Below are 25488 nucleotides of genomic sequence, written 5' to 3'. Positions count from 1 at the left end.
TGCTTTCTTCCAAAGCTCTTGTAAAGCAGGCCTGGTGGTGATGAAATCTATGAGTGCTTGCTTGTTCATGAAAAATTTTATTTTTCCTTCATTTATGAAGCTTAATTTGGCTGGATATGAGATTCTGGGTTGAAAATTCTTTTCTTTGAGGATATTAAATATTGACCCCCACTCTCTTCTAGTTTGCAGGGTTTCAGCTGAGAAATCTGCTGTGAGTCTGATAGGCTTCCCTTTATGGGTAAGCTGACCTTTCTCTCTAGCTGCCCTTAGAATTTTCGCCTTTATTTCAACCCTGGTGAATCTAATGATTATGTGTCTTGGGGTTGCTCTACTTGAGGAATATCTTTGCGGTATTCTCTGTATTACCTGAAGTTGAGTATTTTCCTGCCTTACTAGGTTAGGAAAGTCTTCCTGAATAATATCCTGAAGAATATTTTCCAGCTTGGATTCCTTCTCTTCATGACATTCAGGTACACCCATCAAATGTAAATTAGGTCTTTTCACAGAGTCCCATATTTCTTGGAGACTTTGCTCATTCCTTTTTACCCTTTTTTCTCTAATCTTGTTTTCTCGTTTTATTTCATTAAGTTGGTCTTCGATAACCTTTCTTCTGCTTGATCAATTCGACTGTTAAAACCTGTGCATACTTCATGGAGTTCTCGTATTGTATGCTTCAGTTCCATTAATTCACTTGTATTCCTCTCTAGATTGTCTATTCTCATTAGGATTTCGTCAAACCGTTTTTCAAGGTTCTCAGTTTCTTTACATTGGGCTAGAACATGCTCTTTTAACTCACAGAAGTTTCTTATTATCAACCTTCTGAAGCCTAAATCTGTTAATGGAACACACTCGTTCTCCATCAGGCCTTGTTCCCTTGTTGATGAGGAACTGTGATCCTCTGTAGAGGGAGAGGCATTCTGTTTTTGGGTATTCTCAGCCTTTTAACGCTGGTTTCTTCCCATCATTGTAAATTTATCCACCTGTCGTCTTTGTAATTTCAAATTAGGTCTCTGAGTGGATGTCCAACTTGTTGATTCCCAGTGCTGCATCTGAACAACCCACTGTGCTGGCCAAAACAGCGGCATTAAGATTCGTGGTGCTTTTCTGCCCGGGAATCTCTGGTCTGTCTTCCTTCTTGAGTCCCTTTTTCAATCAGCTGAATAGGCGACTCTGCCTTCCCGGAGCTCCAAACGTCAACCAAAAGGGGACCCAGTCCCGTTTACTCTGCACCAAGAACCGCCACGCCGGGGTGCCGGCAAAACCGCTGCACAGGCCACAAGAGTTGCCCCAGCGACCCGTGGGGCTCCTCCCCTGGGAATCTCCCAGTCCGTAAGCAACAAAAACTTGTCTGAAAGTGTGGCGTCCTCTCGTTCTCTGTGCCTTCACTGGGAGCTACAATCCTGAGCTGCTAGTAATCAGCCATCTTGGATCTCTCTCCTATTCTGTTTTTTATAAACTCTCATATTTTTCATTTGTCTCTCTCTCTCTATGCTAAATTCTGGATTATTTTATCAGATATATTTTCCACTTCACCTTTTCTCTTCAACTGTGTCTGATCCCATGTTTCTTAACAAAGGGTAGTTTTGCCCATCAGGGGACATTTGGCAATATCTGGAGGAATTTTCAGTTGTCACACTTGGGGATTGGGTAAATACCAAAGATGCAGGTAAGCATTCCATAATACAAAGTACACCCTGACACACACACACACACACACACACACACACACACAGAATCGTCTGACTCAAATAGCCAATAGTATTGCAGGTGGAAAAACCTGATATAATCTGTGTTTTAGTCTATCTATTGAGTTTTAAGTTTCAAGTACTATATTTTTTATTTGTAAAAATTCTATTTAAATTTTGTTTAAAATTTCCTAATCAACTTGTATCATCTGATTCCTTCATTATACTTTCAATACTCATGTTTATCTTTAAATGTGTTTGATACACTGTGATTCCAATAACTACAGTCCTTGTGAACTTTATTCTGCACTTTGTTATTTCTTCTAACTCTTATTCATAGTGGATTATTTTATGTTGTACTTTATTATTCATACATAATAGTTGTGCATGTTTATGGAATGCATGTGATATTTTGATATATGTATACAATGTGTAACGATTAAATCGGGATAACTGGAATCTCTATCACCTCAAACATTTATCATTTTTTTGTGTTGGGAACATTCCAAACCCTGTCTTTTAGTTATTTTGAAATATAATGTAGCTCATTCCTTGGGACTTTATCTGTGGGAATTATTTAAGTCCTGTGTTAGCAGTAGTGTTTTCAGTGGACCAGCAATGTCAGCTTCACCTGTGAGCATGTGATAAATGCAAATTTCCAGGCCCTACAATAGATCTCCTGAATCAGAATATCTGGGGATGGAGCCAAGGAATTTATTTTGTCCATCTTCCTAAGTGACTCCTAGGCTCAAATATGAAGATTTGTGAAGTACTGGTTTAAATAAAGTATTTCCCCAGAGAGAATTTTCATTTATTTTTGTCAGACACCTGGAAATATTCTAAGAACATTTTAAAAATTATTTTTGGGGTGGGGGGGCATGAAATTAGCCCATTATTGGTGCTCCAAACTTTTATGAGAATGTGGGATTTTGTTAAGCATTCTCATAAAAGACTTTTTTCCTTTTTTTACCCCCTCTGTCCTACCCAGAGCCAAACCTTGTCAGACAAACCAACTCCTTTGGAGCAGATTTTTTCTTATTCGTACACTGAGGGTGGCTCCTACCTGAGATCTTGGTTTTATGACAGAGGAGTACATGACCTGACCACCACTTGTGCCAACTTTTAACTTGTGGCCCATTCGAAACCCATTTGGTCTCTCTCTAGTCATCAGAAACCTTCAGAACAAATACTTATATCTAGTTTATCCCTACTCCCACCCCCAGAATTGCACTTCCTTGTAATTTTTACTCTCCGGTTGTCTTCAATCTCACTTTAGAAACAAAAGCAAAATAAAAATAGACATTTTTGGATATTTTACCCACCATTTCAGGTGTTCTAAATCAAATGAATTCTTTATTCTTAATTTATCATATTGCTAGAAACAGAAGTCCTCATTTGGTTTTCAAAATATCCAAAATATTAGCATGATCTGAGTAAGTGCTAAAATGACTCGCCTTCCAGACCATGTACTAAACTATAATGTTGGTCTTCAGCCTACTCACTGTAGAAATGGGCAGGGATGGAGGCATCCCGTTAGCAGTGAGCCAGTTTTTATTGATCTCAGTCAGGCAGAGAATTCAATACAAGCTAAGTAATAAATACTGACTCAGAAGTATATACCCCCTAGCAAAGAACTTTCCAATACTTACTAAGACCCACAATAACTATTTATTCCCATTGGTTGTAAATAAACGGGTATCCTGCAGCAGCAACAACTTTATATTTTATTTTGTAAGGCAATAAAAAAAATTATGTAATTCCCCAGGGGCCCATATAAAATATTTAGTCTTTAAAAACAGTTAGTTTCTGCCCAGTGTTATATGAGTTTTCAGGATCAGTCAAGGTTTCTTCGCACATAATAAGCTTAGATATACTCCTCCAGGGAAAGGAATGTATTGCAATTATAAGCTTCAATTAACCATCATATCTTGGCAACAATATTTTCTAGATCCCCAGGCAAAATAAAGCACAGCTGGTGAAATTAGTATCTAAATTCTCTGCCTCACTTTTATAAAGGAAGTATTCAATATACATAATGATCTTATAAAATTCAAGGAAAAAATGGCAAAGAAGTCAAGGAAAGCAGCCAGAATCTTGAAGTTTTCTAGCTGTAGACTGTTAGAGACCCCCATGCTGTGCAATGACATTCATTAGACTTTTTGTAATTTTAACTAGACAGCCCTGTAACCAATGCAGAGAATACCTTGTACAAGATTGAACCATATGAAATTGCTGATATGACTATTTTTGACCTTCAAATTTAGAAATTTCATAGGTTCAATTAATATTTTGCCTTCCCAGTTAAAACTGATTCTTGCTTGTCTGGAAACTACAAAGTTATAACATAATGGAATAGAAGCCTCTCTGTGACATCATGGAGCATAAAAAGGGATCTGAGCAGAAACGTTAATAAAGAAGAAATTTAAATATGCCTAATTTTCTTTTAGGACCACCAGCAAATTCTCTGTGGTATTCCAATGGTGTCAAATTTTGTTTAAATGTTCACTTGTAACTGTGCCTCTGATACTCTGTGGTTCTTTTCAGCTATGCAGCATTCTTCCGATTCATTTTTCTCCATTTGTGCTGTTTTTCTCTGTGATGTGAATCCATCCCTATCCATTATGTCATGCCTCCATCTTTTGCTGCTTCTTCAGATTGCACTGAGCCATAAGAGGTAAGCGCCATCGAAAGAGAGAAAATTGACTTTCGTTTATGCTCAGGAGGAATCCTTTGTCCGAGGTATTCCATAACCCTGCCCCTCAAATCAATACTTTCTAAACTACCTTTTAAAAGGAATTGAATGAAAACAATTCCTCCTAGCCACACTCACACTAGAATTCCTTGAATGCTGTTGACACACATTGCAAACTCAGCAAACTTAATTAGCTGTTGCTAACTAATGATTTTGGACCTTAGCACACTTATCTTTGTACCTTAACATCACCCTCAATTTTCAGTATAGTAATATACCTACTAAAATAGCCCCAGAAATTGGTATTATTCACTGCCCTCTTGAATACAGAATTTCTAAGCCTTCCATCATCCACTAGGCTAATAAGGATTATAATAAAAAGGCAATATTTGAATGACTCTGTGTCATCATCCTTGATGCAAACAGTCACATTTCCAAACATTAATGGGTTTGGCTATTTACATGCATCAAATTCATCAGATAACAACCAACTATCCCTTTATTGTTTTGCCACATAGTAATAAGAATTATCATATTGATCTCAATTTCATTTCCAAACTTGGATTAGAATTTCCCACAGTCTATAACTGATAATATCTGCATTTTATCATGAGAAGCTCTTGACAGCAAGAGAGCTGAAATTGGTTTTGATTCAGAAATGCCTTCAGCTTCTTAAACAACGAATTTTTAAGGAATATCTTTTAAGAATTCTTTTATCTAAAGAAGGCAAACTAATCTATATAGGAAGCCTCACATATCACTATTTGGATTGCTCATTCATCTATTGTTAATCCTCTCAGTTGCCATCTAACACTTAGAGGCAATAAAATGATCCTCTACCCCATACATACAGTCCAGGTTAAGTTTCACTGGTGTTAATCCTGAAGGAGCCAAGGTTCACAATATAATGCTGTTTCAGCAGTGTTACTTATGTCTTCCTGTCATTAAGCTTTGAATCCATGTTGCTTTATACTGGGAATGTGTCATATTGTGACAGGCTAAGAATAAATTTGCATCACTTACCTGACCTCTAAACTGACATTCTGTTTTAGAGACAAATGTTTCAACCTTTACCAGACACATATTTGCATTCTAAACTATTTTTTTTTAGTGAAATAAATACTTAATGCAGGAAAGAATGTAGATATTTAATCTACATGGTATGGCACTGCAATACTACTGGGTTTAATGCAGAAGGTTATCTGACTCCTTGCAATCTCAAGTTTTTCTATCCCTGTCACCTGCTTCCTAGTCTTGGCCTCATGCAGTTTATGATGATAGATTTTCATCATTAGTATCCAGTTTTTGTTAAGGATAGATTCTCACCCTTAGTGTTCATCTTGCATTCTGTCTTTCACATAGGTTAATTTTTTATACTCTTTGTAAAATTAAGTCCCTATGTAAATATGTTTTTATTGCAATTTTTGATGGCTGCATTTAAGACATATATGATGAAGAAATGCTTAAGGAACTAACTTACTTGAATTATCCAGTGTGTTTGGGATACTTTGGTACCCAAAAATGTAAAGTAATCAGCTCTGCCTGACCAGGAAGGGATTTTAAAAGGCTTCTCAGAGGAGGTAACTAACTGAATCCTGAATCCTAAAAATAAGAACTTTTTGGATGGAGAAGGAGTTTCAAGGCTCTGCAAATCATGAGACAACACATGGAATGGTAGAAGATGTCATATTTGGGAGATAGCAACTAGGTTGACATAATTTGATCGTGAAGCACTTGAGATGGGCATAGAAAAGGAGGACCCAAATCACAAAGCCTGGATATCCTTATTTTTCACATGGTTAAGGTGGATGGAGCCCGTAATAGATAACAAATGGGAAAATGATATATCTATGTTTTAGAAAATAATAGTACATGGGACTAATGTCCCACTTGAAATATTAATAGTTAACTTCTACTTGCATTCTACAAATTATCTTTTACTAAGATTTATAAGAGAATAAATTAAAACAATGTAAGTACCAAAGAGAAACTAGCGTAGGCCTGGGCATCAATGAGACATGGGGTTGAATCCTATGTTCCTATATTCACTGCTTTAATGCTATATGATAGTGAACAAATTATATCTCATTTAAAAAAAATCTTAAATGGGGGATATTATTTATAGATCACAGGGATCTTATATATTATTACTGTAAAAGTTAACTGGCATGTAATTGACACTATATTAGCATCTATTTTAACTTTGTGGATCAATACATTGTTAAGAATATTATTGCTTACAATGACTTTTAAGAATGATTTCAATTTGAAAATCTGTGGTTACTAAGTAACCTATGGTTATTAGTAATCCTAAAGTGATAAATAATATTGTAATGTATTTTTTAAAAAACTGACACAAGTCAAAATACACATGAATAATTGACACATATTTTCTTATGATCTATTGACCTTCTCTGGAAAACTTCACATTACTTCTTTCCTTAATTCTTTTTTTTTTTTTTAACTTTCAAAGATTTCAGTAGAGCATTTGATTCTAAAAGACGTTTCTTCTTTTTTTTTTTTTTAAGCACGTTTTCACATGACAAGTTGGAGCCATATTTTTCTGAAGAAACGCTCTTTCATTTATCCATTAATCTCCTCTTTATCAAACATTTTCAGTTAAAACCATGCCTACTTAAGTAGAACCAGTTATTTGTGACAAAAGGAAAAAGACAAGACTAACTCAACAAGATTGAGCTTTTTTCCTTTTTTCTTTGTTTTTGTTGTTGTTTGTTTGTTTGTTTGTTTTTATTTTTATTTATTTATTTTTTTTGAGATGGAGTCTCACTCTGTGCCCTAGGCTGGGGTACAGTGGCTCAATCTCAGCTCATTGCAACCTCCGCCTCCTGGGTTCAAGCCTTAGCCTCCTGAGTAGCTGGGATTACAGGCATGCACCACCACACCCGGCTAATTTTTTGTATTTTTAGTTGAGATGAGGTTTCACCATGTTCGCCAGGCTGGTCTTGAGCTCCTTTTCTTAACAGCCAAAATGTGCAGAAGTGATTGTACCTTTTTGAAACGTATGGATGCTTACAGACAAAAGACTATCGTTGGTACAAAATTACTTCTGACACTCTTGGTTAAAATAAGACTAGTTCTAGAAATGGAATATTTGTTTGCCCCATGTAAAATTTTAGGGTTTGAAAAAAGATTCATATTTAAAACCTCACTAAAAACTCTTTCACTCAACACTCAAATTTCTGCCACCCTTAAATATACAAAGTTGGTGACACGTAATTACTTGAGATTCTTGAGAAGAAGGAGAAAGCAACACAGAAACCTACTTAAAATGTCCAATTCTTCAAGATACAAATTTTCTTTGGGGGTTTTGCTTTCCAGATTTGTCACTACTGTGTTGGCCATACTGACACCACCCTGGGAAATAAGGCCAAACTAAATCAAAACAGAAGAGGAAAATAAACTAAAAGTACACAATAATTCCCTTTAAGAGCAATTTAAAGTTATTGTTCATTAATCCCAGATTACTCTTTCCTCAACAACCCTACTTAGGAAGCCCCTGTGGTGGCCAGAGCAGCTTTGTTCCTGGAATGTGCTCGTTTTGTTCACCGCTGCAACCGTGGCAACTGGCCAGAGTGGATGAAAGGGCACCATGTGAACATCACCAAGAAAGGCCTTTCCCGGGGACGCTCTCCCATTGTGGGCAACAAGCGAAACCAGAAGCTGCAGTGGAATGCGGCCAAGCTGTTCTACCAATGGGGCGATGTGAGCTTTCGGTTTTCTTCTATAACAATTAGGATGCTTGAGTGAAGTGGAGTCATTTTTGATTGATTGTGTTTGTTTTGAAGACAATTTATTGAGTGTTTGTTATGTACCAGGTACTGAAGGAAACACTTCTGGGAAAAATAAACAACTCATTTAATCATCCCAATAAATAAATGAGGCTAGACATTACTATCTCTGTTTTGCAGTTAAGAAAACTGAAGTTTATACAGGTCAAGCGACCTGCCAAATTTTATGTATCTATTAGTAGTAAGTAGAGGAACCAATATTCCATCTCCCACATTAGATTCCAAAGCCTTGCTTCTAATTGCTATATTCATCAAGAATTATCTTTTTTTAAATTTATTATATTTTAAGTCCTGGGGTACCTGTGCAGAACATGCAGGTTTGTTACATAGTTACACACGTGCAAGAATTATCTTTTTGAAAGTCATTGTTACAATTGTCAAATACTCAGTCTTATTTTGGTTTTCTATTCTAAGTTATACTTTGCAAGACATGTTTTTTTCTAATTTCTTAATGGAATTTTCTCTTTTGTTGATGTGCCTCCTATAAGTTGCCCGAAAGTCTTTGGAAATCACACAATACATATGTATGTGCGCATATGAGTAACTGAATAAATTTTAAAGAATGAAACTTCTTTAGGAATTCTAACAAAATGGACCTTTACAATAACTACAACTTCTTTTCCATAGAAGGAAAAAAGGTGAAGAATAAAAAGAAATTCAAGAGGACCAAGTTGTTTCTGCTAATTTTAGAAAGAGGTGAACATAAACACACATAAAGAGGTTCCATATATTCCTCTTTCCTTAAAGATTACTTGAGATAACTGTTATAATTTCCCTTAATAATTCAGCTGAATATGCCTACCAATGTGCTTACCAACTAAGGGTGTTCTTCCTCCAGTTTTAGCCAATTCTTTTTTGCAAAATGCCAAAGTTATTCAAAAGGTGTGAATTGTATTCATTATGTGTGCAGTCATTCTATAAGTTTATCAGTCTTTCCTTCTTTAATTGCTGTTCTTTGGATTTTCTTTCCTATATAAAGACACACTGTTTAAAAAAATATACATATGTATAGATATAGGTGTGTGTGTATATATATATACGTATGTGTGATATGATGGAGCAGAATATTTTATTAATGCTAATGTCAATGATCAGGACTTAGCACTGCCCTTTTCAGGCTTCTATTACACATTATGTATATGAGAAGATGCAATTTCTCCTATGTAATATCTATTTTTGTAAATCACTGAGATAATTTATTATGTGATGCCATCATATTTATCCTACATTTAATTATGTTTGTTTTTAATACCATTAAGCATAAGAGTTCATAGAATTCAAGCAGTATCAGTGAAATGCATATCAAGAGATACACAGATGCACCAGTAATCTCTTTAATGTGGAAAGATGTTTCACCACCACCTGCCCCCATTTATTACTTATCTTATTCAAGGAAGGCCTTATTGAGAGGCTACTCTGAAACAGCAGTCACAGTTGATAATCCCTTTGGCTTCCTACAGGAGGGGAAAACCATTAAGTACTGAGCATTAAAGAGTATCAGGTTTATAGGGAAATTGTGACCAAGAGATTTCACAAACAGGTGTTTTCAGAACAAATGTCTTCTATCTTTCTTGCAGCATTTGACACTGCCAACTGCCCATACCTTTGGCTTTTGTCCTTTATCTTTTTGAGAACATTACGCTCCAGAATTTCCTTGCATCTCTGTGCCCAATTCTCTGTCTCCCCCAATCCTCTGTCTCTTCCCCTCCTCATAAACAGATATTCTCCAGGATCTCTCTTGATTTCTTCCTATATAACTTACATCAGGGTTACATTCATTCTTATACTTCCAACTGTAATCTGTAAGTACAGACTTCCCTAACCATAGCAATTTTCAGATCCCAGGCCTACATTGCCAGCTGCACTTTGGAAACATTCACTTAATATCCTAGAACTCAATCTTCTAAAATAAAACTCTTCTCCTCAAATTTACACATTGCCACCTACAACCCTTCTGAGCTTACTTTTCTTATTAATGACACCACCGTCATCTGAGATGCCAACCTTTGAGCGTATCCCAATCTCCTCCCCTATTGGTCCTACTTCTTTCATGTCACTGAAGCCCCTTAGGTCAGATCCCCATGACTTCTTATCTGGATGATTAAACTTTTTTCCTATTTGGTCTTTCCTCACAGTCTCCTCTTATTTAATGCATCCTACACACTGCCAGTGAAAAGATCTTCCTGTGGCTCAGCCCACCAAGATAAGACATTCATCCTCATCTCCCAGCCTCCAGACTTGCCCCCTCTCAGTCATTCTCCAAACTGCTCTCCAAGTGATTCGGCTAAAATGCAAATCAGAGTGTGTTTCTTATCCACTTAAAATGCTTCCAGTGGCCCTCCTTTTCCCTCAGGATAAAACCCAAACTGCTTAGCCTAATGTCACTGCCTTCTCCACAACCTTTGTTCAAACCATTCCAAGATTATGGGTGATGAACTCAAATGAGCTAATGTACCTAAAGAATATGTATTTAAATCCTTTCCTCCTAATATCTATTTAATAATAATAGGTTCTGACATGAATTTTTGAAAGCAGAGTCCATGCTTGTCTCTTCATTCTTGGGCAGCTAGTACGATGTCCCTGGAATGAGTGATCAGGTTACTTCCCCCACTCAGAAACTACCTTTCATCCTTCTCAAGAATGTAAAATGAAGTTCAATTTCAAGAACTGTAGGATCTAATCCAAATCTACCTTTTCATCCTTCCTGTACATTATTTCCTCTCACAAAATTGTACTTCAATCAAGTGCCACCCCCCACCGCCCCGTCAGTCTCTGAGCTCATGGTGCATTTCCATGAACATAAATCTCTCGGGACCCTCCCCTTGAATGTCTACTCTCCCCATTCTGCATCAGTCAAAACACCAATTCATGAAAGTCTACAGACTTTGAGACCTTCTGTGAGATTTTCTGTGATTCTCTGAACTAAATTTTATCTTTATTTTTTAAATTTAAATGGTTTTTGGGGTACAAGCAGTTTTTGGCTACATAGATAAATTAATTTTATAGTGTTGAATTCTGAGATTTTAATGCATCCATCACCCGAGTAGTACACATTGTAGCCAATATGTAGTTACCCAGTCCCGCAGCTCCCCAACCCTCTCTCTTTCTGAACTGGATTTAATCTATCTTATGAGTTAACAAAGTGTGTTCTTTTGAGTTAATAGTTAATGAGTTCTTTTGTTATGTTATTGCATGCCTCAATAGACTGTAAGCTCATTGAGAGAAGAACACAGACATAGACAGTCAGACATCCTATGTTTGAATCCTGCTGAGCGACCTTGGGCAAACCGCTTAGCCCCGCTAACCTTCCTATTTGCCAAACAGTAACCTTTCTTATGTGGGTTTATAGTCCACCAGGGCACATTAAACAAAGGTACCGGTGTACTATAACAACTTACTCAACTTTGTTTTATTTAATAGCTAACAAATTACCTCACTTAATAAATATTTGATGAATGAAGGAAGAGATGAATAAACATAGCCTTGAGGCATTTTTCTAGCTTTGGATGAGACATAGGGATCTAAATTATTATTTAAACATATAATATTATGCCAGACAAGTTCATTTTTTGAGCAGCCCTTTAAGGTTTATAAACTGTGGACTTAATTTAAGTTGCTTAGTTACAATATCCTAGAATGGCCAATGTAGACATTTTTCCCCTTTGAGTCTCATTATTTAGTTTGTTGACTCCATTCCAGACTCGTGATTGTATGTCTCATCCTTAACAGAGGCTCTCCAAAATAGCAGCACCAGGCTTTTTATTGTGGTGGTGATTGTGTTTTTACAATTCATTTTCTTTGCTTAAAACTTATCCAGTTAGCAGCTAAACTTTTGGAATCCCACGACACCTTTCCATACCGATTTCTCCTTGGTATGGTTTTTTGCTTCCTGGGTTTTAGCTCCTCACTTAATTCCAGAGTTTGGGGAAAACTTTTTCTTTCCAGATATCTAAAACATTCAAAAATGTCTTTTCATTTAAAGAGTTATGAGCATAATCTTCACTTAGAGAGTTTGAGCATGTTGGTTTCCAGTAGTAAGCATATTTTCTTACTTGCTTTTCTAAATATTTGCAAAGTATGATACAGAAAGAAAGAAGAAACTTAGCTAGAATTTTGCTCTTGCTTAAACGCAGAGTATTCAGGCTGTCAAACCCCAAGTTCAGTGACCTGTTTTACTTTTTCTCTGACTCTCACTCCTGAGCCTATGTCTCTTCCATTGTTGCATACAGTATATAATTGGAAATAAAATAAATTAGAGATAGTGTTTTTTGTCTCTTCTTGTGGAAAATTCCTTTGATAAATCAGACAAGAGTGCCTGATGTTTAACAGATAGTAAGGGTGCTGGTTCTAAGAATACCATGTAAAAACCAATATTGTCCATGTACTGAGTTATTAAAAGTTGTATTTCTAATGTTGTTGCTGGGCACTCTACCAAAAGAAAAGTTAGCATATCTTACTAATTCATAGATTATTATGGAAAGAGGAACAAAGTCTATAAAAGAAGCCAATAAGCACATATGTAATGACAGATAGAAAAAATTGCAGGAACAAAATTCTTGCCAGCTTCTAAACTCATTAGCGTGACAGCGACATTCTCATTAAAAATAGCATAATCAGAAGCACTCCGAGGAACTGTGCCTTCTGATGTTTTACTGCAACAAAATCCTCCATTAAAAGCAACTGTGTATTTCTTTATATCACGTCTATGAAATAAATAACCTTTGAGTAAATAGAAATGTTTTCAGAAAAACTTCTGTACAAATATACAAAGGTGTCATTCTAGTTTTCACACATCTTTAGCCTGAATGACCTTGGAGATAGCAATTTCTTCCATTTCTGGTTTCCATACTGCCAAATATGGTGGAAATAACACTGTGGTATACAGAAAAGGCTTATGCTGGAAATAATTCCCATTAATTGGTTGCTTATGTCTGCTGTAATTTGAGAGCCTATTTTAGAGTTTGACATAGTTTGTGCTGTTTCATTCTTTTTCCTTCCCATGGTAGGCAATTGGCATCCGATTGAATGAGCTGTGCCATGGGGAAAGTGAGAGCCCAGCCAACTTGCTGGGCCTCATTTACGATGAAGAGACCAAGAGGAGACTTAGAAAGGAGGATGAGGAGGAAGACTTTTTAGATGACAGTAAGGAGACTCCCTTTACTACAAGAACCCCTGCTTGTAAGAACCTCTGCTTTAGGAGCACTTAATACTTCTCTTTCCTCTTTCATATTCTTACCACCTTCCCATTCTTCCCACTGTGCCTTTTCCCCTTTTCCCTGTGCATGAGTGTAAAGCATGTGCATAAAGCTACAGGCAAGAGACAGGCAAGAACCGGAAAGAAAAGACAGACAGGGGCAAGGAGCTACAGGCAAGGTGGAACGTTTATTACTTTTTCAACTTTGACTCTTGCTATTATACAAAGATTGGTATTAGACTTCTCTGAGAAAATGTCTCTGAGGGACTCTAGTTGTGATTTTGTCAGATATGTATATATATATATATATATATATATATATATATATATATATATATATCTCCAGGAAACAAAGTCAGACCAAATAAAGTTGAATATGAAATATTTTCCAAACACTAAAATATTGAAAATTTTAGACAGAGTATATTAAAGTATTTAACTTAACACTGAAATATTAAAATGTTCAGAGGTTGCTAGAACTGTGACTGTCTGCTGTACTGTACCTATTTATTAAATTTAGAACTGAATTCCATCATAGAAACGTAGAGACAAAAAGATTCCTATTACATCCTTCTTCAACATTGTTTTGTGCATACATGTGTTCTATATCATACAAACTTTTGTGTATATGTACCACTGTCTTTTATGAAATACAAAATTCCAGTTATAGTTATGGGATTTGTATTTTTATAGGATGAACATAGCAAGATCTCTTTCTCCCGACCTTCCCCTGTAGTTTGAAATTCAGGCTCCCTGACTACATTTTAAGGGTTGTCTTTCATTAGGTGATTCAGACCTACCGCATCATTGCAGTCATGAAATGAAAAAAAATAGATGAAGTGTAAAATTAGGCAGGACTAAATAATAATCAAATAAAATTCTTATGATCTTCCTTCCCATGTTCCTTCCCAATTTTTTGTGTGCATTTTTTAATAATGTTGCCCCTTCTAAGACCTTATCAAATGAGAGTAAATCTTGACAGTTGTTGGTAAAACACCAAATTATTATTTCAGTCTTTCAGCCTAATAATGAAGGTTGTCCCCAGAGATATCTACAATAGTCTAGACTATCTTAGAGTGAGGTTTATCCAGCAATCCTGGAACCTAGGGAAGGCCCACCATAAGACCCATCTAGCCAGAAGTCATTCCAAACCACCCTGGAACTTCCAGGGACCCTTCAGAACAGAAAGAAGCTGAAGCAACATTAAATGCATGCATCCTCAAACCAAATTGAATCTCCGTTAGACCACATAAGTATGATTTACCAGTATGTTGTACCTAGAATATTAGCCTTTTGTTGAGACTAGATAGAACTCAATCCTTGTTTATTATAACAGGTTATTTCATATGATAGCCTGGAGTCAGCCTAGACTAAGAATAAGCTGATTGTCCACAGGGCTGATAAGAAGAGCCTGGATGATAACCCTAGGAGAGAAAGGACAGACCCAGAAGTCTATACTGTATGTCTAGTGTTTGATTATTTTTTAAAGTGTTGCATATCCAGATAATATTTAGTCAAATAGCCCCTATAAGACATATGTAAGATTGATATGTCTGATTTTTAGTTCCTCTTTCAACACATAGCTCATCTTCTGTTTAAAAGTTAATTATGGTGCAAGCAACTTTCAGCCTGGAAATTCTGTGGAAGCTTATCTTTTCCATTCTTGATGAGAGGCAAAGTCCTCAGCAACAAATTAACTCAGGAGAGAAAATGTTTTTTCTAGGAAAAAAATAGCTTAATACAGAAAGACCATAACTTCCACCTATTTTCAACTGAAATCATGAAGTATGTGTTCTATTCAATTAAGAAAGCCTAACACCCAGGAAACATTTTAGAGATATTTTTAGAACTGTTCATATATAATGATATTGTGATGACTTGATCATTTAAAATGGATAACCATTTTCTTTCTTTTATAAGAGAAAGAATTCTACATGGCTTTGATGTTTTGTGAACACTTAAATAATCAGTATATTTCTGTATCATCTGTGTCATCACTTGTGATGACACACATCTGAGAACTAATTCTGAGAATTTAAAAAATCACTATGGTGTTACCATGGCCATTATCTGTCTTTAGAGCAAAGTCTGCTAGTTGGCTTCTAGTGGATACAATGTTTTACTAATTCAAAGGTCAATATTCTTCAGAGCAAAAGAGAATATTTGTACATTTCTAGTATAGCTATGCCTTAATTGGACAGGCTAGCTTGCATTAATTGTATGATATATGTAACCCAGTAAGTATGTCTTGTCTGTATTGCAGAAACACATCTGGACTAGAGCTGAAACAGCTTCACTGCTCTCAAAACAGCAAGACAGACATCCTTCATAAAATGAGCTGACAGAATTTTTGTAGTTCCAAATCTAGTTCACTGCCATATACATAGTGTAAATCTGATTGAATAGCAGTATAGAAATCCTACAAGACTACTTCCTATTTCTGTTTTCATTAAAAGGCATTCTAGTTTAGTTGGACCTGCATTTTGTTACTCCATGATGCTTTAAGGAAAATAATTTAGTTCTGCTTTTTCAGTATTTTAATACTGAAGCACTCTGTAGAATTTGCAAAATGGAGGAAGAGAGGTGCTTATGGTAATGCATAAATCATGCTAAAGGGAATAGGTAAAATGAACTTACATAGATAAAGTCCTCATATGTAATTTGATGTTGGACATATATAGGTAACATTCTCATTTGCAATTTGATTTTACACATGTGTAGCTATGTCCATCAAACTACGCCTCTCTGTATTTTTTGTTGATATGTCTTCTTATGAAAGAACACTTTCATTTCATAGGTACTGTGAACCCCTCTAAATGTGGTTGCCCCTTTGCCTTGAAGATGGCAGCATGTCAGCTTCTTCTGGAGATTACCACCTTCCTGCGAGAGACCTTTTCTTGCCTGCCCAGACCTCGCACTGAGCCTCTGGTGGTAAGTTAAAGCATGCATGTTAATGATCAGGTTACTTGAAGAGGCCAGATGTGTGGCTGGGTTTTCAGGATTCACAGTTTCTTTAAATGTTCCATGGCTAGTGTATCATATAATTTTAAAAATTCAACCAAGGGATTTTGAAACATGAAAAGAAATACTCTTTCCTTATTACAAATAATAATAATTTCAAAGTTGATCTAGAAATCAATGAAGGTTGTACTACTAGATACAGTGTTTCGTTGATCACTATCAATTATGCTGGAAATATCTAGGAGCCTTTAGCTTCCTTTACTCTATAAATATGAGGAGTTTTATGGCTAATGTTTTCCAGAACTCACCAACATATTTTTTATACCTACTGCTCATAAATCTGTATAGGAATGTGCTCCTTAGTGAGGGATCTCATTTAAATTATGAGTGAAAGTACTTCAGTATTTAGTGCCTAAACATCCCTAAATGTACACTGTTATTTCTGTAGCATTTCCTGTAGATTATGGATAGACAGAAATTAAGACCATGTGTGCGTGCACACATGCACACACACAATGCATATACACTCATGTATCGTGTACCATGAGGTTCTGATTTGTTTAACCAAGGATATAAATACTATGCAAGAATCGGCCATGTTCACAGAGTATGTGGCACTGGACACACCTTGGAGCCAATTTTCCTTCACTCCTAGTTCCTTAACAGGCACCAAGTTTTCAGTGGTTCTTTCATCACAGGCACCATCCAGCTGGAGCTGAGGAACTAGACTAACTCATTTTTTTTCTTTCTCCATTCACAAAAGGCTTATGGCACTCTACCAGAATAATTGTTATGTTAACAATCTCTGTGCTCCCATTTAAGCAAACTTTACAATCCACCACGTCTCCTGCTTTTTAAACCCAACTCAGCACAAGCAAGGCCGTGTCCTAAGCAAGGCCAGGAGGGGAAGGGCAGGGAGTAAAAGAATAGGAGCTCTGGTGTCACAGTACAGCTCCTCTGCCTCTGGTTTTCCAGAATTATAGGAAGGCCATTTCCTCACACTGTAGAACATACAGTGGATATTTTCAAATTAGAAATATTTATGAGTAAACTTGATGGTCTCAAGAGAAATACCCACATTTGGAATGTGAAACTACCATTTGGATATTGGAAAGGGAAGTTTCTTCTGCTGCCCTTATGTGATTTCATAATAACCTGAACCTTTAATTTGAGTTGTCATTTCACTGTTATGTTGAGACTATTATATAAAATCAAATCAAGGCCATCACTCATCACATTTGTAGGCCTCTATCAGTATTATTCCTATCAACATTCTAATGATGTTGAAGTTTTCATAAAAGCACAAAGTACATCTACTTTTAATTTCAGATTGTTATTGGTCACCATTTTGATCCACTGTAAAAAATGTATATATAAGTATCCTAAAGTTTGACTAGGTTATTTTCATTTTCCCTTTCAATTCTGTAAAACTAGAGTTTAATGTTTCTTATTATTGTAACACATTTATTTTTAAAAGATAATCAAATCTTCCAAATTTGATTAATATAATTAGACTAAACTGCAGTTAGTCAGCAAGAGGAAAAGTTTTACTTTAGGTCGCCGTTAATTGGGCCTCCAAAATCTTTTATTCATTACACTAGGATTTTAATTGTTAAAGTGTACATTTGTGTATTACATCAAAATGTGGCCTTTATAACATAAAGAGGGAAAGAATCTTTTTTCTAACATTTAAGCTGTCTAACTCTAGTTGAGTTAGACAAGAAAACCAAGCCACATTCTAACTTATGGAAATATTTTACCAAGACAGAAATGCTTGCAATTGTTTTCTATTTTTAAATTGTGGTAAGAGCACCTAACATTGGATTTCTCCTCTTAATGAATTTTTAAGTGTATAATATGTTATTGTTAACTGTAGATATAATGTTGAACAGCACATCTATAGAGCATCTTGCTTGATTGAAAATGTATGCCTATCTATTAAGTAATGCTACCATTGTGCTCTCACACCAAGTCCCTGGCAACCACCATTCCACTCTTCGATTCTATGAATTTGACTTTTTTAGGTACTTACTCGTATAAGTAGAATCATGCAGTATTTGTCTTTCTGTAACTGTTATTTCACTTAGCATAATGTCTTCAAAGTTCATCCATGTTGTCGAATTTCAGAATTTCCTTCTTTTTTAAGGCTACATCATTTTTTTCAGAAATAGCACTAAACAGTAAATCCACAGAGTAAGCATAAATATAGCCAAAGTGACATTTTTTCCCCAAATAGACCCTTAAATGTAACTTAATTAGTTTGCTTCCCCCTCTATCCAAAGAAACAACTTCTGGTAGCATTTTGTAAACCATGCAATTAAATTATGTCTAAATAAAGGAAAAGGCAGCATTTTTATAAGATTCATAGTCTAAAACAGCATAAGCAAATTTTTTCTAAATATTATCTTCCAAACTTGAGAACAGTAAAGGAATATTTTTTAAATGAAATTTTGTTTATGAAACTGTTGGTCCACTAAAAACTTTCCCAGTTGAATTAGTGAGACCAATGGACAATGTAATATGTCCAATAGACCAAGCAACATGTAATTGTAACAGTAGTTCTATTTACAGAATTATAGTAATTGAAAACAACATATTGGATCCATATGTAGAAAATTGAAACTGGACTCTTTTCTTACACATCATACAAAAATTAACTCAAGATGGATTAAAGACTTAAATGTAAAACCCAAAACTATAAAAACCCTAGAAGAAAATCTAGGCAGTACCATTCAGGACATAAGCACAGGCAAAGATTTCATGACGAAAACAGCAAAAGCAATTGCAGCAAAAGCAAAAATTGACAAATGGGATCTAATTAAACTAAAGAGCTTCTGCACAGCAAAAGGAACTATCATCAGAGTGAACAGACAACCTACAGATTGGGAGAAAACTTAGACAACCTAGCAAAGGTCTAATATTGAGTCTACAAGTAACTTAAACTAACTAATTTACAAGAAAAAAAAAACCCCATTAAAAAGTAAGCAAAGTACATGAGCAGGCACTTCTTAAAAGAAGACATTTATGTGGCCAACAAACATAAGAAGAAAAGTTCAACATCACTGATCATTAGAAAAATGCAAATCAAAGCCACAATGAGATACCATCTCGTGCCAGTCAGAATGGTGATTATTAAAAAGTCAAAAAACAACAGATGTTGGTGAGGCTGTGGAGAAACGGGAATACTTTTACACTGTTGGTGAATGTATTAGGGTTCGCGAGGGATAGAACTAATAGGATAGACATGTATATAAAGGGAAATTTATTAAGGAGCATTAACTCACACTATCACAAGGTTCCACAATAGACCATCTGCAAGCTGAGGAGCAAAGAAGCCAGTCCCAGTCCCAAAGCTTGGGGTCTGATGTTTGAGGGCAGGAAGCATCCAGAATGGTAGAAAGATGTGAGCTGGCGGCAAAATCAGTCTATTCTTTTTTTTTCTTCTTTTCTTCTAAAATATTTCTGTGTAAAATAACAGTCTAGTCTTTTTATGTTCTTCTCTCTGATTTTTATTATGGCCACACTGGCAGCTGATTAGATTGTGCTCACCCAGATTAAGGGGTCTTCCTTTCCAAGTCCACTGACTCAAATGTTAATCTCCTTTGGCAACACCCTCACATACACACCCAGGAATAATACTTTCCATCCTTCCTTCCAATCAAGTTGACACTCAAGTGTTAACCATCACAGTGGGAATGCAAATTACAGTAGTTCCACCATTGTGGAAGAAATTAGAAAAATACTGTATAAAAATAAAATTAGAATTTTATATTTTTTTATTTTTCAGGTCTTTCAAAAGTACTTTGTAAATTAATAATTACATATGATCTTGACTAGGCACAGTGGCTCATGCCTGTAACCCCAACACTTTGGGAGGTTAAAGTGGAAGGATCACTTGAGGCCCAGAGTTTGTGACAAGCCTGGGCAATATAACAAGACCCTATATCTACAAAAAATAAAAAATAATTTCAAAAATAAAAATAAAAAAGAATAAATATGATCTTTAGGATAAACAAATCTCTATTCACAGAACAAGTCAAATTCTCAGTTTGGGGCCTCAGAACCAAACTTCTATTAAATAATTACACTCCACAAGCCTTACTTTGTTATATGGGATTATTGTGTTCTGCCTCATACAGTGATGGAACTCCTGTCATACTTAGGTCTTCCTAGAAGGGAGTAAGAAATTCCCCAAATGTGAGATAATGTTTTGAGCCTCTGGCCTTCATGCATGAGGTTTCTTAAGGCTGATCTGTGTTTCTCCACTTGTTTGCCAAGCTAACTTTACTTAATCCTCGAGGCTTAACTCAAACATCAACTCTTTTTTCATTTTATATTTCTGTGTAACAAACCAGCTAAATTTCTGGTTTGTTACACAGGAATTTAGCTATTCACAATAGCATAAACATATCTTACAATTTGGAGGTCAGAAATCCAAGACAGGTTTTGCTAGGCTAAAATCAAGGCATTGGCAAAGCTGTATCCATTCCTAGGGCTCTAGGAAAGAATCTGTTTCCTTACCCTTTATTCATCTTCTAGAGGCCACCCACATTTCTTGGCTCATAGCCCCTTCCTCCATCTTTAAAGCTGAAACATAGCATCTCTCTTATCTTTCTTTCATAGCCACAGCTTCCTCTGACTACAGCCTGGAAAGGCTCTCCACTTTTAAGGATTTGTGACTGGGCCCATTTAACTCATACAGAATAATCTCCCAATCTTAAAGTCCTTAACCTTAATCACATCTACAAAATTCTTGTTGCCATGAAAGGAAACATAATCACAGGTCCCAGGGATTAGGGCATCTTTGGGGCACTATTATCCTGCTGAGCACAGTTCCAGGTCTGATTTCTGAGCCCCTACTCTCTCAGTCTTGAAATTTATCACTTGTTTGCCTTGTCAGTTTCTATCTTGGGTTTCTGAGCTCCTTTAGAGATAAAAACCATTCCTTATTTATCCTTCAGTACCTAACACATCCATGCTTAATGCATGATTTTTAAATAAAAGATAAAGGCCAAAGATGAAGCCAAAACTGTGGACAAGGAGTTAGAAGGTAAGGAAGATAGTTCTGGATTTGGATCAAGGTCTGTGCTTTTGGAAGGTAAAGCATGTGAGAACAGGGGGAAAAAAACTATGACTTAGGAAATGTTTTATTTATTTTTTAAGCCAAGAATAGCTTTTCATGGTCACAATATAAAATTAACATTAGATAAAGGAATCTGGCTGTTTAAATACAGTTGTGTATAATTCAAAATGGAGGGAGGTGTGCCGCAAGATCAACGCAGTTCTGGGGAGATGCCAGCACTTATGTGCTCCTCACTGGCATTTTAGGACTTGGAAAGCTGCAGACTTCGTTTGGACCCCGAGTTGGACCGGCACAGATATGAGAGGAAGATCAGCTTTGCTGGGGTCCTGGATGAAAATGAAGACTCAAAAGATTCTCTCCACAGCAGCAGCCACACTCTCAAATCAGATGCAGGAGTCGAGGAGAAGAAAGGTATGGAAACACAAAGATTCGTTCATGTTTCAGGGTTTCTCATAAGATATTTGCACTGGGGTCTAAACTACAAAATTGTGTACCCAAATTGTTGACTCCCTTCAGTACTAACTGTGTAGACTTTATGATGGAAAATCATACTTGTTAGAGGTAGGGCTCTGCAGTCAGAGAGGCCTGGCTTCCAATATCAGCTCAGAAACTCCATATTCTGCTAAAGCTGTAAGATGAACCATTATTTTATTTACCAATAAGAAAAGAAAAATACTCCCAATTGCACTATTTTTTTTTTTTTTTGAAATGGAATCTCACTCTGTTGCCCAGGCTGGAGTGCAGTGACGTGATCTTGACTCACTGTAACCTCCACTTCCCAGGTTCAAGCAATTCTCCTGCCGCAGCCTCCCAAGTAGCTGGGACCACAGGCACGTGCCACCATGTCCAGCTAATTTTTTGTATTTTTAGTAGTGACATGGTTTCACTATGTTAGCCAGGATGGTCTCGATCTCCTGACCTCATGATCCGCCCACCCACCTCAGCTTCCCAAAGTGCTGGGATTACAGGTGCCTGCCACCACAACTGGCTAATTTTTGTATTTTTAAAAAATTTTCTTAATATGCTTTCATTAAAATGTAAAACGTAATAAAATGAGAAAAAACAATATTATATTTCTCAATTATCTTAACATCAGTGCCATCCATCCATAGCAAATTCTTAGGGACCATCACTTAATGTGAAACTAATTTGGTAAATAGAATCTCATTTTAAAAACTATACCTCTGTTAAATACTTGTGGGACCAGTCCCATCAATTAATAAAGCACTAGGTTTATTTAGTCATTTTTATAAAACTATGAAGAGAGAAAGAACAGCTACAGTCTTTCTGCATTGCTAAATGCACATTAAACAAGTTCCATAATCATGGAATCGACCAGATATTAACCAGATGTGAAGGCTTTATATTTGAGTTTTTAAATGGGAGACTACCTTATGAGTCTTCAAGTAATATAGTTAGCCAACAGGTTGCTCGTTTTTCAATAGATTTGAAAATTTTCAATATTTTCAATAGATAAGAATGACCTAGAAAAGTTATTCATGGAACCATGTTATTTAAGAAAGTAAAAGTGTTCCAGCGTTTACAGAATTTCTTTTGGCCTGGCTGAGAATGTTTTCTAGACAGTGGTATTTTAAAAATAGTTCAGCATTTTCCATCTGTACATATCATTTCCATTATAATTAACTTAAATTCACCCACTTACATGCACATACACACCTTGGCCTAATATGGTCATGCATGTTTCTGTTCCTAAGTCTTTTTTCTTTAATCATACTTTAAGTTCTGGGCTACATGTGCAGGTTTTTTACAAAGGTACACACATGCCTTGGGGGTTTGCTGCACCCATCAACCCATCATCTACTTTAAGTATTTCTCCTAATGCTATCCCTTCACTAGCCCCAACCCCCCTACAAACCCCAATGTGTGATGTTCCTCTCCCTATGTCCATGTGTTCTCATTGTTCAACTCCCACTTACGAGTGAGAACATACAGTGTTTGATTTTTTGTTCTTGTGTTAGTTGGCTGAGAATGATGGTTTCCAGCTTCATCCATGTCCCTGCAAAGGACATGAACTCATCCTTTCTTATGGTTGCATAGTACTCCATGGTGTGTATGTGCCATATTTTCTTAATTTTTATATTTTTAGTAGAGACGACGTTTCACCTTGTTGGCCAGGCTAGTTTCGAACTCCTGACCTCAGGTGATTCACCCACCTAGGCCTCCCAAAGTGCTGGGATTACAGGTGTGAGCCACCATGCCCAGTCCCTTGTCTTTTATTCTTATTAAAAAAGGACTTTCATACCTAATTAGATGTAGTTTATTATTATTATTATTATTATATATCATTCTTGTGCAATCCAAAATATATGTAAATAAAATAAACTGGTTAAAGTTTTTATTAACTTTCTTCAATTCAGAGTTCAAATGTCTTACTTTTAAATTCACAGTTATCTAATGTCCATGTTTCTATATGTGATAATGTCCTCTGTGTCATCACAGTGTTAGTGATGCATCATTTCTTAAGTGGATTCATGAAAGAAGTAAAACTTTTTGTACTAATTACTTAAGCCAGTTTGCATCCATATGAAGTTAGCCCACCTTTAGTCTCTCTTCAGGAATGTTGCTAAATACATCTGACTTACCACCTCACCCATCCACCTACCCCTCACTATCACTTGGCTCCTTATGGTTAAAAGATCCCATCACTCATTCTGTTTATCTTTCTTGTTGGTGCTTCACACAGACAAGCAATAACAAATATGTCACAACTGCTGCCTGCCACAAGTGATCATAAGATGTCATCCCTTGCATGACGAATACCAATTTCCAACTATGTTAAAATGTGAATAAGCTGTGCATCTTAAAATGGGTGAAATATAGTAGTCATTATGTGGCCTTGTCCAAATTACTTACCTTGTAAGCCACAATTCTCTTTTCTGTAAAACTGGGTTTGCACCTACTGCATTGTGATGTTGAAAACTTTTAATAACACAATGCAAGTGAAGTATAACCTTAGTTCCTGGTGAATTGTAGGTACACAATAAATAGCTATTGTTTCTGAGTTTTCTTATATACATCATGAGCGTCTAGATTAGAACTCACTTGGAAAATCCTATGAACTAAAGATTGCAAAGTTTTAAGTTGTCCTCTGGAGCCTCCTTTAAACTGCCAACTTTGCTATTTGATTTTGCCATTTTTAAAATTCCATTGCCCTTCAATATTTTTCCAATGAATTTCAATTAAAAGAACATCTGCACATTTGTTAGAAAAAGTCAAAGATGATTTTATGCGTTGAAGTATTTTCCAGCATCCTATAGAAAATGACTCAATAAATGTTGGACAACAATGAATGAATGATTCTTAGAAGGAATACCCCTATATAGAGAAAACACAAAATATTTAAAAGGTAATGGGTGTACATTGGGAAAAGTTTGAACAGTTTAAGATCAAAATGTTGTTACAACATTTTTAAAATGCAAATAATCATATATCATATTCTATTTAATTTATGGCCAAAAGAGGCCATGTTGCAGGAAGGATAAGCCAAGTCGAGCAATTTTTGAGTATGAAGAAGTATGAAATCAGTATTTTTTCAAATATTGTTTACTTCAGACAATTATACTGCAAATAATGAGAAACTTTCCTCTTTTAAATATAATCCAAAGAGATTTTAATTTAGAAGGCAGTCTTTTCTTTCCTCAAAGGTATTATGCTAACTATGTTTAAAGTAGTGGATAAAAATTCCTAATATTGACATTATAAAACTTCAGCAGAATAAATTCTATACCAATTTATAACATAAAATATGTGATTAATTTTAAGAACATTTTAATTTGATGATTATTATTTATGTAAATTGGCTTTAATGTTTAAACACTCAAATGCTATTTTTTCTACTCATAGAATCGTCATGTTAACATATGAAAGTTGTTTAATAAACGAAGAATGGAAAACTGGAGCTATAAGTAAAATGAGAATATATCCATGAGATGTCTTTAATCAGTTGGCAAAAATCTTCCCAAAGATTCCTAAGTATTCCTTATTCCATTTGGCAAGCTGTCGGCTAATAAAGTCAATGGGGAAAATGAAGACAATAGAGACCC

At 35.8% G+C, this 25488-nt stretch overlaps 1 protein-coding gene across 13 annotated transcripts in view; it reads left to right on the top strand.

Moving 5' to 3' along the window:
• Nucleotides 1–25488, top strand: part of UNC80 (unc-80 homolog, NALCN channel complex subunit) — a 225223-nt gene that overhangs the window by 91979 nt on the left and 107756 nt on the right. For 8 of the 13 annotated variants that reach the window (XM_032278347.1, XM_032278345.1, XM_032278344.1 and 5 more), the window contains exons 23-26: nt 7888–8100; nt 13193–13364; nt 16178–16311; nt 21670–21835. In XM_032278347.1, the coding sequence (XP_032134238.1) occupies nt 7888–8100; nt 13193–13364; nt 16178–16311; nt 21670–21835 (685 nt within the window). The remainder of the gene's footprint in view (nt 1–7887; nt 8101–13192; nt 13365–16177; nt 16312–21669; nt 21836–25488) is intronic. The other 5 variants (XM_032278348.1, XM_032278353.1, XM_032278354.1 and 2 more) reach the window with 1 other exon arrangement.

Source organism: Sapajus apella, unplaced genomic scaffold (genome assembly GCF_009761245.1).
Source record: "Sapajus apella isolate SASKATOON/1434 unplaced genomic scaffold, GSC_monkey_1.0 scaffold10, whole genome shotgun sequence".
Classification (NCBI taxonomy): Eukaryota; Metazoa; Chordata; class Mammalia; order Primates; family Cebidae; genus Sapajus; species Sapajus apella.
The sequence above is the reverse complement of the archived record's forward strand: the minus strand, read 5'-3'. Positions and strand labels throughout refer to the sequence as shown.